The sequence below is a fragment of the Callorhinus ursinus genome, unplaced genomic scaffold (genome assembly GCF_003265705.2).
Source record: "Callorhinus ursinus isolate GAN/ISIS: 27379988/994484 unplaced genomic scaffold, GSC_fseal_2.0 scaffold54, whole genome shotgun sequence".
Classification (NCBI taxonomy): domain Eukaryota; kingdom Metazoa; phylum Chordata; class Mammalia; order Carnivora; family Otariidae; genus Callorhinus; species Callorhinus ursinus.
This window is the reverse complement of record NW_027397116.1, coordinates 1,422,961-1,436,501: the sequence shown is the minus strand read 5'-3', so window position 1 is coordinate 1,436,501 and position 13,541 is coordinate 1,422,961. Positions and strand designations below refer to the sequence as shown.

Genomic DNA, 13,541 nt, shown 5'->3' with positions numbered 1-13,541 from the left:
CTATAGTGGTGAGCCAGTCCCTCACTTTTGTTTTTGGTCACTGATTGCTAAGACCCTCTTGGCTTTTCACACCTAGCTTTCCTCCTGTCTTCCCCAGAGTAGGGTCACCAGGAATTGCTTCTGACTTTTCCTCATTCTCTCACTTTGGTATCTTTGTCATTTCACCAAGAAAGTAATGTTGAAGGCATTGTCAACAGAGAAAAGAGGCAGAGCTAAAATAAAACAAAAGCTTTTATTTGGGGTCTCAGAATTGCCACTCAGAAAGTAGAGGTTCAGGTAGCAACTCAAATTGCATTGTTTCCACCCCATCCCCTCCCCACCAGGGAACAAAAGTCAGGGGCTTTTAAAGACAAAAGGAAATGCTTGTATATGTTGTTTACAAATAATTTCTATTGGTGTTGGTAGCAGGAAACAAATCTTGGTTGAACATAATTGGTTGCTAAGGCTATCACTAAGCAAAAGCTCTTACTATAGCAAGTTGCAGGTGTTCAGGCTGAGTCTCTGGAATATTTGCAGTTTGGCCCAGTTGAAGGTTCATGATTTCGTCCTATGAGAATGTGTATAAGGCCCAATTCTTTAATGGCTTCCCGGCTCCATTTTAAAATCCATGACATAAGTAATTCCTTTCCATTTCACCTTTCACAGCATGGAGTTCATTCATCCAACCAAAAGAAAATGAGTTTAATGTGATCAAATACTAATATCCCCAAGGTTAAAGGAAACTGCTACAAACTGTAATGCTAAGTAGTATAAGATGAAGTTTCATAAGTGGGTAATGAAGACCATGGTGATGACAGTGATGATGATGATGGTGATGCTGATGATTATGGTAATGGTGGTGGTGATGATGGTGATGGTGGTGGTGATGATGATGGTGACGGTTGTGGTGATGATGATGATGATGGTGGTGATGATGATGATTATGGTAATGGTGGTGGTGATGATGGTGATGGTGGTGGTGATGATGATGTTGGTGATGGTGATGATGTTGATGACCACCACCATATATTGCATGCCATTTATGTTCCAGGCAATGTGCTAATTTTTACATACTTTATCTCACGCACGCCTCACAGAAATTTTTTTGCCGAAGGCACTAACGTTATCCTTTTTAACAAATGATGCAGCCAAGGCCAAGAGATATTATATAACTTGTATAAGGTCACACAGATTATAAGTGGCTGTTGAAAACTAACCTAAGTCAATTTATTCATCTACAACTATCCAGTTCTTTTTGGTAGATAAATGTAGCTGTTAATGGCTAGGTATAGATGCTGGTTGCTTCTTTCTCCACAACTTTGCTACTGGTTTATGAAAACAAGACCACCGTACATATAGTGAAACCCAAATGGCCTGTACTTATTTAGGCAAATAAGTATCAAAAGCTGGTGCAAAATATTTATACAACTTGTCCTCCAGTCTCAGCAAAGTCCTCATTCTTTGTGCTCTGACCACAACTTGTAGGAAAGATTCAGTCAGACAATAATATCCTGAGGTAGGATTCTGATACCCTTGTAGGTCGTATCAGGCAACAAGGAATCTCAGAATCAAGGCTTGAATGTAGGACTATTTTAGCGATCAAGCTACAGGTTCCATCTCTGAGGATGCAGAGATAATTACCTTTGTATAACCTTTCTATGAAACAGATGGGGGTTTCCACAACAAGCCACCAGTCCACATGACTTGAATATCGTTATTGTGACTGGAGAGAGCCCTTTATCTAATGAACAAACCTACATGTAAAAACTCATTTCTTACATATTCTGCTAACTGGCAAAGCATCTGATGTTGATCCCAATCAATAAGGACAGCTGAGACAGCTACAGCAATCACCTCTGGAGCATGATCTTTCTAAAAGCCTTGCTGACCACCAGTGCAATGTGAATTCCTTATTAGGGCATGTGGCTGGAGCTAATTCCTATATACATAAGGTCACACTGTAGTGATTACAACGAGCTGACATTTTTCATTTCATTGTTTTGGTTCCTTGTTTTGTGTTTGTCTTATTCAACTAAAATATAAACTCCATGAGAGGATCTTGGTTTTTTGTTCCACTGGGGATTTCAAAACCTATAATAGAGTATGGCACATGACAAGCATTCAATAATTTATTGAATAAATAAGTGAGCAAAAGGAGAACTCTACTGAGGCCAGTCTTTTCTGTCTCTACTAAGATCCTAGGAAATAAAGTCAGTTTATTTAAATGAGTGCCCTGGTCAACTCCATAGTTTTTACTGTGGGTTGCCTTGAAGGACCTGAAGATAACAAGTTAATCTGGGGTAGTCAAGGTAGGAGCTTGAACATAAGCGATGAGTGAATTGTCTATAGTTCATATTGAAGTAGGTTAATTCAGGAAAAAGGTAGATGCCAAACTGATAACATTCTCTCTCTACCATCATGACCCAGCACAGCTTTCTCCCTACACTTGAGAACTGATCTTGATTTATGAGGCCATGTTCCGAGGATCCTGGAGAGTTGAGAATTTTAGTTCCTGAGCTGACCTGATTGTCCACTGATACTTCTTTATATTCTGCTAAAGGTTTTCAAGGTCACTCACTAACCCCTGCCTCTCATGAGCCCTCAATGAGTAACAAACTCCATTCATCTCTAGCTTTAAAAGAGCCACCAACAAGAAGGATTTCCAGTCTTCCACCAAATGAATCTTTCCAGATGGGTCCTGCCCGGTGAACACACACCCTCTGGGCTCCCTTTTCTCTGTTAGCCTCGGCTTGGCTTCTGTCTACAGGATTCACACCTCGACCACAGGAACTCAGAGGAGCTAATTTTTTCCTTTGTGTCTCAGATCAGGGGACTCTGGTGGATGCAGTACTCTCCAGCCATGGAGATGGTTGCTAACAAGTGTTTTAGAAACTGTTGTTTATCTTTTCTGGGTATTTATTACACTTTTAGGAGCCAAGAAGGGGCATGTCCTTTTTTGTCTTGTGGTATTTCTTCAGAAGGCAGCAGCCCGGAACACACAGGTCTGCTCTCTAGGTTAGTTCTCCGCTGACGCGCACACTTTCCCATGACCAGCAGGGGGCATCTGCGACACAGATTAAAGCTGAATTGACTTTAAACTGGATTGTCCTTGAGACGCAGCTGGTTGCGACACCTCTTTTGGAAATAATAAAATCCCGGTTCTATACTTCCGGAAGGTCCTCCATCTTGTCTCGTCTTGACTCTTCCCAAGATATGTCTGGAGTCTAGAATGAAACCTGCCTGTGATGACCGACAGTCTTCCAACCACAGGACTGGTCTACGCCTCCCGGCTACTTCTGTTTCTTTTAAGTCCTGATAAATTACAGTCTCACAGTAGCTTCTGATCAGACTGTTAGTGGTTGTCATTGCCCTCCCCGCCCCTTCCCATCAGAGTATTGCCTGGTCTGACCTGAGGGACTGAATGAGCATGCTCAGTTTGAGCCTTACTTGCCTCTCCACCTCTTTAATGGATAGCAATTAAATTCAGTTTCTTTAGAGTCCATGTAGTCATTCAGTGGATTTTTACCTCTCCCACCCAGTGAACCAAATTAAAAACAGCCCAGTCCTCAATTACTTCTGTGCCACACCCCAGTATTTCACTTAACCCAAAATGTAGTTTTACGTTTAGCTAGAAATTCAATTCACTCACTCGTTTTTTTGATTCGTCGATTTACATAGCAGATCTTTTTTGAGCACCTAGTTAAGTGCCAGGCCCTGAGCTATGTGCTGAGACTGGAATTGTGAACAAAACAGATATTGTTGGAGACCTGCCACTCTAATGAGAGAGAGAGAGAGACAAGACCCAAATAAATATACAGAGAAAAATGTGCAGGTTGATAAGGACCATGAAAGAAAAATACAGAAGACTCTGTGAATATCATAGAGGCAGCTGTTGGAGCTGTGTCTCCCATTGCACTGCCTGCCTGTTATCACATCGGCACACACGTGAGCTCCTTGAGGTTAGGGCCTATATTCTTCAATTGTTATATCCCATCCACTGTGGTCAATGACTAGAAAAATACCTAGCATATAGTTTGCATGTACGTGTCCTACATTCTGCTGTTCCAAATGTCTCCAAGGCAAGGAAAAATCTCTGTAATCCTTGAAGCACCTAGCACAGGACTTTATATGTAGCCGGCTATCCTATATTCTACTTGAATAGAATTGTATTTTTTAAAAATTCAGCTACATTTCTGTTTTGATTGATTGCTTGTACTGTTTCCCATACTTGTGCACGTTAAGGTAATAACTTGGATTCAGGTTCACTTATTAGAAGGAAGGACCCAGGTGGCCCAGGGTCTTTTGAAATTTGATTTCCTGGCCAGTGTACCCACAGAAGGCACAGATTTAAAACCGCAAACCCCAGAATTACTCAAACCCTTTCCAGTTTGAAATCACTAATGTGAGTCATCTACAGAAGGAATTATCTTCCTCTGAGCCTTTAATTAAAACTTCACCCAGGCATTTCAATTGATTTTATTTCAAAACAAGGTTTTCTTTATAAAACCAAAGGATGCCAAGATGGGGATGGGATGGGAGGAGATACAAATTGTTTCTTGTTCACCAGCCTTAATGTAATGTAGCCAGGAAAAATGCCTCGTGTATGGTCAAACAGAGCCCGAGACGGAGTTGAAATCATCAACGTGTCAGAAAGTTTTCTTCTCTGGACGGGGTTGTTTTTGACAGTAAATTCATGTCACATACATACAAGTTGATTTTTAAGGGGGAAAATAAAATGATAGGTTTGAGTTTTCATTTTGTTTGATTTTTCCACTCGATTTATTTTGTTCCCGTGTGTGCGTGGGGAGGGGTGGGGAGGAAAAGGCAAGGGGGGATGTTTCCCCCTTGTTCCAGGAACTCCTGAGGAGAAAAACAAATGTCATAACCCTGTTTATCCTTGCAAAAAGAATAAAAGGTTTCAAGTGGTTTCAACCCTAGCATCTGACAACTCTTCATCCTGTAAACTTTTAGTGTTTTAGAAGAAGAGATGCGATCATATTATTCATTCTCTGTATTCCTGTAAACTCCTAATTAAACCAAATGGACTTCTGCCTTATAGACTCTCTTTAATGTCTGATATTTGAACATATACAAAGCCAGGAGTTGAAGCCATTAGAGGAAGTTTTAACAAAGCCCTGAATTTCCTTTCTTCTTTATAATCCCCAGGGCAAGTATGAGGAAAAGAGTAATCTGATATACTGGTATGTTTGTCTACCCTGAGGAAATGGAATATAATTTTCTATAGGCAATGTTATAAATGGCCATTGATTTCTAGGTCATCCCATGAAAAACTTATTTAAGCAGTGATACTGATGAAACCTTAGTGGGTTCTGATTCATTCTGGTTTTCAAAGCTTTTGTGGGATGTCTTAACAATTTAACCACCATTGATAGACAGTGTTTTCATGGGAAAATACATCCTGAAAGAGTTAACAAAAGAAAAACTTGAAACATACTGACTGAGTTTGTAAGAAAAGATGCCACCTGTTTACACAGACACCGTCTTTGAAGTCACCTTTCAGTCATTTTACCCCCCCCCCTTTTTTTTGTCTTCCTACCAAAATTGCCCTAGGCTGAGTGCTGTATGGAGACTCCTCTGTCATCCTTCCGTTCACCAGGAAGGATAGGCAGAGTGAGCCTGCGTCATGGAACATGGCTTTCTGCTCTCCCTGATCACACTTTACACTCAAGCAATACAGAGCCACTCCCGCATCCTTTCGAACAATAGGCACATTCCCCTTTTTTTGCCTGGAAGGTCTGTCCTTTTCTTGTCCACCCGGCCCCTGGTGTACCTCCTGTGAGAAGCTCCCCTGACTTGCCTAGGTGGGCCGGAGCTCTGCGCTCTCCAGACATCCTCCCCTTGAACAGCTGCTTGTGATAGCTTACAAGTTTGAGGTCCCAGTGGGCTATCAGTACCTTGAAGGCAAGGACCAAACGTTGTGTTTTTCTGTTTACTGCCTACTGCTGACACAGTAAGCACGATCAAGGAGTCACGGATAAATGAAATTTAAAAACACTCCACTCCTTCGTTCTAATTACCCCTTCATGTCCACCCTATTCTTTCACAAGGCAATCATATACAAATATCTCTCTGCCTTTTACAAAAGCAAATAGCTCAAATGGAGCTAAAGATATAAGGAGAAAAAAAAAAGAAAGAAACAGAAGTTGAAAGGAAAACAAAAAAAACACAAAACACCAAAAACCTAAAGAACCAACCAAACAAAAAACCAAGCATCTGAGACACATTCCATAGATAATCCTTATCTAAACATTGGTGAGTGAACTACTGAGTCAAGGTTGAGGCTGAAAACAGTTGCTGCATGCAGCACTAACCTTACGGGCCGGAAGTGAGGGGCACTAGGGCCAGGAGGAGAGTGTTATGTATGAAGGTCCTCAAGAGCTGGGTGGGATATTATGACCTGACTGCAAAGATGGACCTGGTGTTTCTGGTCATCCTACTGGACACTAGCCAGCAGAGGGTAGCCACAAATATTGCATGCATTCCCCTCACTCCCCCTTTCCTTACTCTTGTAATGTTTTCCTTCTCTTCCAGATAAATATGAAATTGGTGATTCTTGTCGCCAGAGCTAGAATATGGCAGGTGGTGGGTGTAGTAATTCTTAGTAACCTGTGGGAATCTTTTTGGATGTTTTAATTTGGTACTTGAAGCTAGGGAACACGGGTTGAGCTCAGTTGGAAAAATGATTATGCACTTAGAACTAACTTTGAAGAAGCAGTATTATATGCCAAATGCTCTGCTAAGTGATTCACATGCATTAGCATATTTAATCATCACGAAAAAAGAGGATGTACTATTTTATCAGTCCTGTTTTCTAGGCAAAAAATCCAAAACATTAGTTAATTTAAGCAACCTGCAGAGCTGGGAATCAAAATGACACTTATTCTTATTCTCATGTGTTATATAAGCTCCCCCGCGGAACTTGCCCAGTTTCAAGCAAAGTGCCGTGCTTGGGTGAGCTTGATCTGTTGGGGTGTGGGATCCAACCTGGCTTCAACCAGAGAGAGGGTCCTAGGGAAAGAATGGGCACAGAAAGAAATGGAAAGGAAAAAACACTGTAGAAGTGGCAATCTAAATCATAGTTTGAAAATTATATTTATGATACTAAAAGAAACTATGATACAACTCAATATTTATAGGGTTTTTGGGTAAGCAATACAGTCCATTTCCTTAACTTTTCCTCTCTGATATCCATGATTGTTAATCTCACACGTTTGATTTACTTAAATTGTCTCATCACTGTCTCCATGTGAATGGATGGGGAAAGTCTATTTATAGCAGCAAAGCCCTATCTAGCCACAAGATGAATCCCATCATAACTCTTGAAGATTTTGGTTCAGATTGGCATGGACTGGGAGATAAATGTTAGGAGATTTGTGAGGAACAAATTCAAGATATTTTTAGTTGACTCTGGGGAATGCTTCTGAGTGTTGACAGTGCCACCATGCCTTGTGCTACCACAGGAGGTAAAGGTATTTAGGACTCGATGCCCCCCTTCACAGGGCTCTCACACCCAGCTTGGAAAACAGACGTGAATCAACCACCATGGTGCAATATGATACATCCTATCTGAAGAGCTTCTGTAAAGTACTGAGGAAATAGTGAAAAACAGCTTTTTGGGTCTCTCCATATACAATGGCTTGCCTTATGGATTAATGCTTAAGATTTGCCTGGTGTTCTTTTGAGTTCAGACTCACCATGAAATAATGGATAACTTAGACGGTTAGTTTTGAAATGAGGTATGAAAACAGTTGCATCCTTTGGTAGAGGAAGATGCAGAATTCTGACATCTACTCACTAAAATGTTGAGGGTAGAAAGCAGTGACATAATGCTGCTATCATCGGTCCGTTGGCAATGAATACTCATCTCCTGAAGGCTTACTGCATAGGATACCCCAGTAGCCATTATGGAACAATAGGTAAGCAGTTGGGAAAAAAAATCAAATCCATCTATTCCATTATAGGGAATACATCTTCAGGCAGAATACTTTAATTTTATAGCTAGAGATAGCTGAAGAAAACATCTAGATTAACTCTGTCACTTTATAGATGAGGGAACTGAGGCCTAGTGGTAAAACATGATGACTTTTTTTTGAATAGTCTACATCTAATTAATGGCAGATCTGGGACCAAAGCTCACAGAAGACAGGTAGGCAACACAGTGAGTAGCTCACCTGTGAACACTGGAGTCAGACGGTGTGGGCTCCAGTCCCATCTCCACCACAGACTTGCTGGGTTGTCTTAAGTAAGTTATTTAAACACTCTGACTTTCAGGGTCTTCATCTGTAAAGTGGGAATAGTACTACAGTATCTGTCATATATAAAGTGAAAGAATACATGCAAAACAGTAATTAAGATGAAAAGAGATAATGCATATTAACCAGGGACATAAGAAGAGCTTGATAAATGTTCATTATTAGAACTCATGTGTCCCCATTTCTACATTAGTATTCTTCCTGCCCCAACAGTAAAAATAGAGTTTTGTTCATTTTTGTTTCTTTAACACAGAAAGAAGTCTGTGTTTCAGATCCGTATGCTCATATGGTGTTCCCATCCTGCCTTACATCTTTTCTTTCAGGGCCAAGGAGATTAAGCTCAAGTTGGGAATTCTCCTCCAGAAGCCAGACTCAGCAGTCGACCTTGTCATTCCATACAATGAGAAGCCGGAGAAACCAGCCAAGACCCAGAAGTGAGTCATGAGTATGGATTCCACTCTTTTTCTTCCAGAGGATGGCTATTTCTGAAGTGTATGGTTCCATCCCTCATCTGGAGAGCTCTCCACTCTCGATTACTCATTGAAGATCATAAGATCCCTCAGAGACTTGGTTTGTAAATGAGCATTTTTTACTCTCCTATGTCTGGAACATAATATGGGATACCGTCAGGTTACTTAAAAAATAAAGAGAAAGCCCTGCCTTGGGACCTCATCTGAGAGACAGACCATACCTCATAAAATGGCACCAGCCTCCTCCTCAATTATTTACCACACAAAGTATGACAAAAAATACCTATTCACCTGCTGCCTAGGTGTCAGGAAACCGCTCCTGACCGGGTTACTTAAGATCACTGGATGCTCACCTGCTAAGGAAGGAGCCAAGGCTGCTTCCTCAGCAGGAAGATAGAAATGGAAACATTTCCCTCAGGAAGATGCTAAGACCAAGGCAGACAATTTAAGCCTAATTTAGCTTCTTCTCCAAAATGTGATTCCTTCAGGGTCCAATAGAGGAACAGAAGACTGTTCCTTGACAGAGGAATGAATTCTTGCCCAACCAACTCTATTTAATGTATATGAAGCATTTTTAACCCCAATCCATAAATTAGTATTCCTGACTGGACTTCCGTAGTTCTCTCTCCCTTCTCCCCTACCTTCGCACATGTATTTCCATCAATTTAGGCATGGAGCAAAACTGTAATTCTACAGAGTCAAGCTGTTCCAGCAGGGAGTGCACCTCCCCGTTTGCACAGACTCTGCTTTGACTTGGTAACACTCCCCACAGCTCCCACACAGCTTCTCACCGTTGCCCCAGCTACGTGGCCAGTCCTTGCCCACCCCCCCAGACACCCTCCATCTTCCCCTTCAAACATTTTCATGGGCATGAAAATCAAGAAAGGAGAGTGGGAAGAAGAAAAGCCAAATGTACTGGAATTCCTTCACTCTGCTATCTGAAAGCTTCGAGGAGATGACAGAAGGGCGGTAAAAACACAGGAATCCCTTTTAACCTCCGTTTCTTTTTTAAATTTGACATCTGTATAAACTGGCCAATCTTCTCTTGGTCCAAATGACCTTCAGCTTAATATAGCTGGATTGGTTGGGAGATAAAAAGACGGATTCTTCTTTTTAAATCTTTTTCCATCAACCTAAGTGGATAGTTCCATTCTCCTCTTATTACTTCAAAGTGATTCCCCAACTGGAAGTGAGGCATAATTGAGTTTGGTGCATTTAGAAAAAAGAAGCTAATTCAGTGGGGAGAGGCAGGCAACAGGCACTGGTGGGGAATAAGAACCACATTTCATAGCAGTAACAGATCAAAAAAATCTATTTTGAAGTAAACAATGTGGTGGTTATGGATCTGTAGGAATTCACTTTTAAAAATAGGGTACTACATTTCCTCCTTTGATTCTCTGCTTTAATGTTCCACACAGACACTTGAGCGATTTGGCTTAAAGGGATTCGGACAGAAGCAGTTTGGAAGGAAAGCTGAGGCTGATATTTATTGGATGATTTTCTTCTCTTGTCTTCTATCTCCTTTCTTCTTCCAAGAGTTAGTTTGAATTGTTTTGGAAAAAAAAAAAATCCTTCATATCCGTAGAGAACGTGTTTCTCTACTGCATTTGTTAGTGACCACTACAAGCCTTTCCCACCCTCTTCCAAGCCCCTAAACCCGTTCCATCTCCTCGGGTTTAGCAAATGTCCACGTCTTTTAACTAACAGGAAAAGACTGTGTTCTGTATGAGCTCAATCAATCTCTCTTCTCCCCACTTAAAAATTCTCTGTATTTTTGTACCCGTGTTCTTCTCTCAGAGAAGAAAATAAACCTTCTCCAGACTGAAGGTATTTTTAACCCTCTCATCCCTTAAAAAAAAAGCAATCCCTTTTTTAAAAAGCATTTTGTGAGGCACCTGGGTGGCTCAGTCGGTTACGATTCCGACTCTTATTTTCGGCTCAGGTCATGATCTCAGGGTCAGGAGATCAAGCCCCATGTCAGGCTCTGTGTCAGGCTCTGTTGCTGGGCATGGAACCTGCCTAAGATTCTCTCCCTCCCTCTCCCTCCACCCCTCCCGTCCCCCTCTCAAAAAAAGCATTTTCTATTTTTTAAATGGTTTTATTTTTCTCATTAGAAAAACAGAAGTCAAAAAAAAAAACAAAACAAAAACAGAAAAGTGTTGCCTATATCCCTACCACCCATAGCCAGGATCTGTTATCATCTTAGTATTCTTAATTGCTCTTCTCCCTCTGAGCCCATGTTCCACTCTGAAAAAAACTCTCTCGGCCCCGCCCTTCTACTCCTCTCCCTTTCTCTTGCTTTCATCAGGGAGTTCTAGACGTAGAACGTGTCAATCAAGAAGAGACTGTAAAACAACCAAAGCATCTATTTGGGGTCTTAGGGATGGCAATCTAGGAGACACAGAGTCGACCAAAATAAAAAATGGGTTCCCAATAGCCAGCGTGAAGTGCAGGCTTATAAAGGCAAAACCCACAAGGTTACATAACATGCTTTGGAAGAATTGTGATTGATGCAAGCAGACTTCTAACTGTCTAATGCACGGTTGGCTGCTCAGCTGACAGGTATTACATTATCTCTATCTCAGTCCGGAGCAGAAGGATTGCTCCAGGAAGTGGTCCAGGTGTTACTGGCAAGCGTCAGTTTGGAGATGGGCCCCGCTTCCTCAACATCTGCTCAACTCTATTCTGAGTGACTCTCAGTGATGCTTGCTTGTTTTTGAATCTTCTTTCACAAAAGCTGCTGCTTCCAGGATCTTCTCTTCACTCTTGCTTATCCGGTTTAGACCTTACTACCCATACGACCCTCTCTAAAGCCTCACTTTGACCCATTGCCAGAGTTTGTCTGCTCAACGGTTGGCCTCCTGAAAACTATCTTCCTTCACTTCTAACCCTGCCTTCTCCTCTCTCTCTCAGGATTCCCACTTTTGCCTACCCTCTCCATGTGTGAGCATTCCCCAAGGCTGTGCTCTAGGTCCTCATAATGAGTAATAAACAAATCAGCACACCACATAAATTTAGTTTGCAAAAACTGTTACCATGGCTTGTCATAGAATCAGTTGAGAAATTCTCAGGAGCTGATATAGATAGTTTAGTTTATATAGTTTAGTTCTTATAGTTTATTTTATATCCTAGAGGTTCCTTTGCCCCCTGCCTATGCCACTAATTTTTAACCACATTTTGTTGGTGGTGTTTTAACTTTTTAACTCTAGAATCACCTCCACACATAAGCAGAACCCAGCCATACACAGGGGAGAACAGTTACCAAGCGTTCCCACACCCGTACTCTCACCGGGTGAACAGCTGAGCGAGCCTGACTGCCGGGATTACAGTTGTATGTACAATGTTTGGCCCACACAGAGACAACGAAAAGTGGCAGGTTTTTTTATCTGCATCCCCATCCTCGGCGCCCAGGTCACTGTTGGCCATGGGGTAAGGGCTTAACAAATGTCCATGAATGGACTTGAGCAGAGTCATGACCATATTGCCCTGTGGGAAAGGAAGGGAGAGCAGAGAGGGCACATAAGTACCAATAAATAACTGGGATTTCATTTTCCTTGTCAAGAAGAAAAGCATGTGAAAACATTACCAGAAGTGTTTAAACGTGTGCCAGGCACTGTGTAGATTTAAAAACAAAAACAAAACAAAACAAAACAAGGAAAGGAAACCACTGGTGTTTCGAGAGGTTAAAATACTTTCTCATGGTTACAGTTTAGGAAGTGTCAGAGTTGCCAACAGTTGGAGTAATGGTTCATGGGGCTAAGATATTCGAAATGGAAGTTTCAGGTCATTTATGGCTTTCATCAACCAGACTAACTATGGGCACACGGAATCATCATGAGTGTTTGCATTTGACGCATGCTTATTGCAGTACAGATTAGTGCTGCAGGGGGTGCGCCATCGGACAGGTGGAAGGAGAGAAATTCTCCATGACCAACAAACTCTACCTTTAGGCAGTGAGCTCATTGTTGCCATGAAAGAGATTCGACAAGTATATTGGTAAGGGTATAGTAAAGAGAGAGAACACGTCCAGTCAAGATGGTCACTTCCTGGACCAGCTGGCATTTACACCGGGCATTATAAAACACACAGTTAATCATCTCTATAAATGTTTATTTTGTCTTTCACGTGAACTGGCTTCCTCCCCCTCTCCCCACACCCACACAGAGAGTCCGTGCCCACTCTCTGTGGTCAGCGATGACCTTGCAAACCAGGGCACTTATTGGCCATTTAGATCTGCATCTATCTTGTTTCCAAAGAAGTCAGACTTAATGAGGGCTGGCAAATTCTGAGAATCAGGACAGGATGAACCTCTGCTACCTCCTAGGCTGGTAATCGGAACACTGGGCTTTGTGCTGTGGGGCATGCGTCCTGCTCAACTGTGTCCTTGAATCAATTTGGACTAATTTAACCCCCAGGCGGACTCTGCACATGTCCTTTTCAGGAATTTAATCTTGGCTGTGATGTACTGCTGCTATTGATCATTAGTCTGGTTCTAACAAGACCATTTGGGACAAATCGGGTCTGGTAGAACGCTAAAGTTGGGTGCAACTGCTTATGTCATTTCTTCTTCCTGTGCTCCTCTATACCAACCAGAAGAAAAGAGGGAGAAAGAAGGTGATTTCATTTTATGAGAATATTTATAAAATCAGAAAGAGATTTGGTGAGTGAGCCAGGCCTTCTCCTTGCTCTGTTTCTTTTGTCCAATTATTTAATGTCTTACTGTTTCTGTCAACAATCGATAGAGCCTTGGTGCGTGTCTATTATATGCAGAACACTGAACCTGCTGTAGTGAAGAAATTAAGATGTGTAAGCCCTGAAT

The 13,541-nt window shown here is 41.7% G+C and overlaps 1 protein-coding gene across 3 annotated transcripts in view; it reads left to right on the top strand.

The window, feature by feature from the left end:
* Nucleotides 1-13,541, top strand: part of RGS5 (regulator of G protein signaling 5) — a 48,759-nt gene that overhangs the window by 16,573 nt on the left and 18,645 nt on the right. For all 3 annotated transcript variants that reach the window (XM_073884053.1, XM_073884052.1, XM_025892097.2), the window contains exon 2: nucleotides 8,576-8,686. In XM_073884053.1, the coding sequence (XP_073740154.1) occupies nucleotides 8,576-8,686 (111 nt within the window). The remainder of the gene's footprint in view (nucleotides 1-8,575; nucleotides 8,687-13,541) is intronic.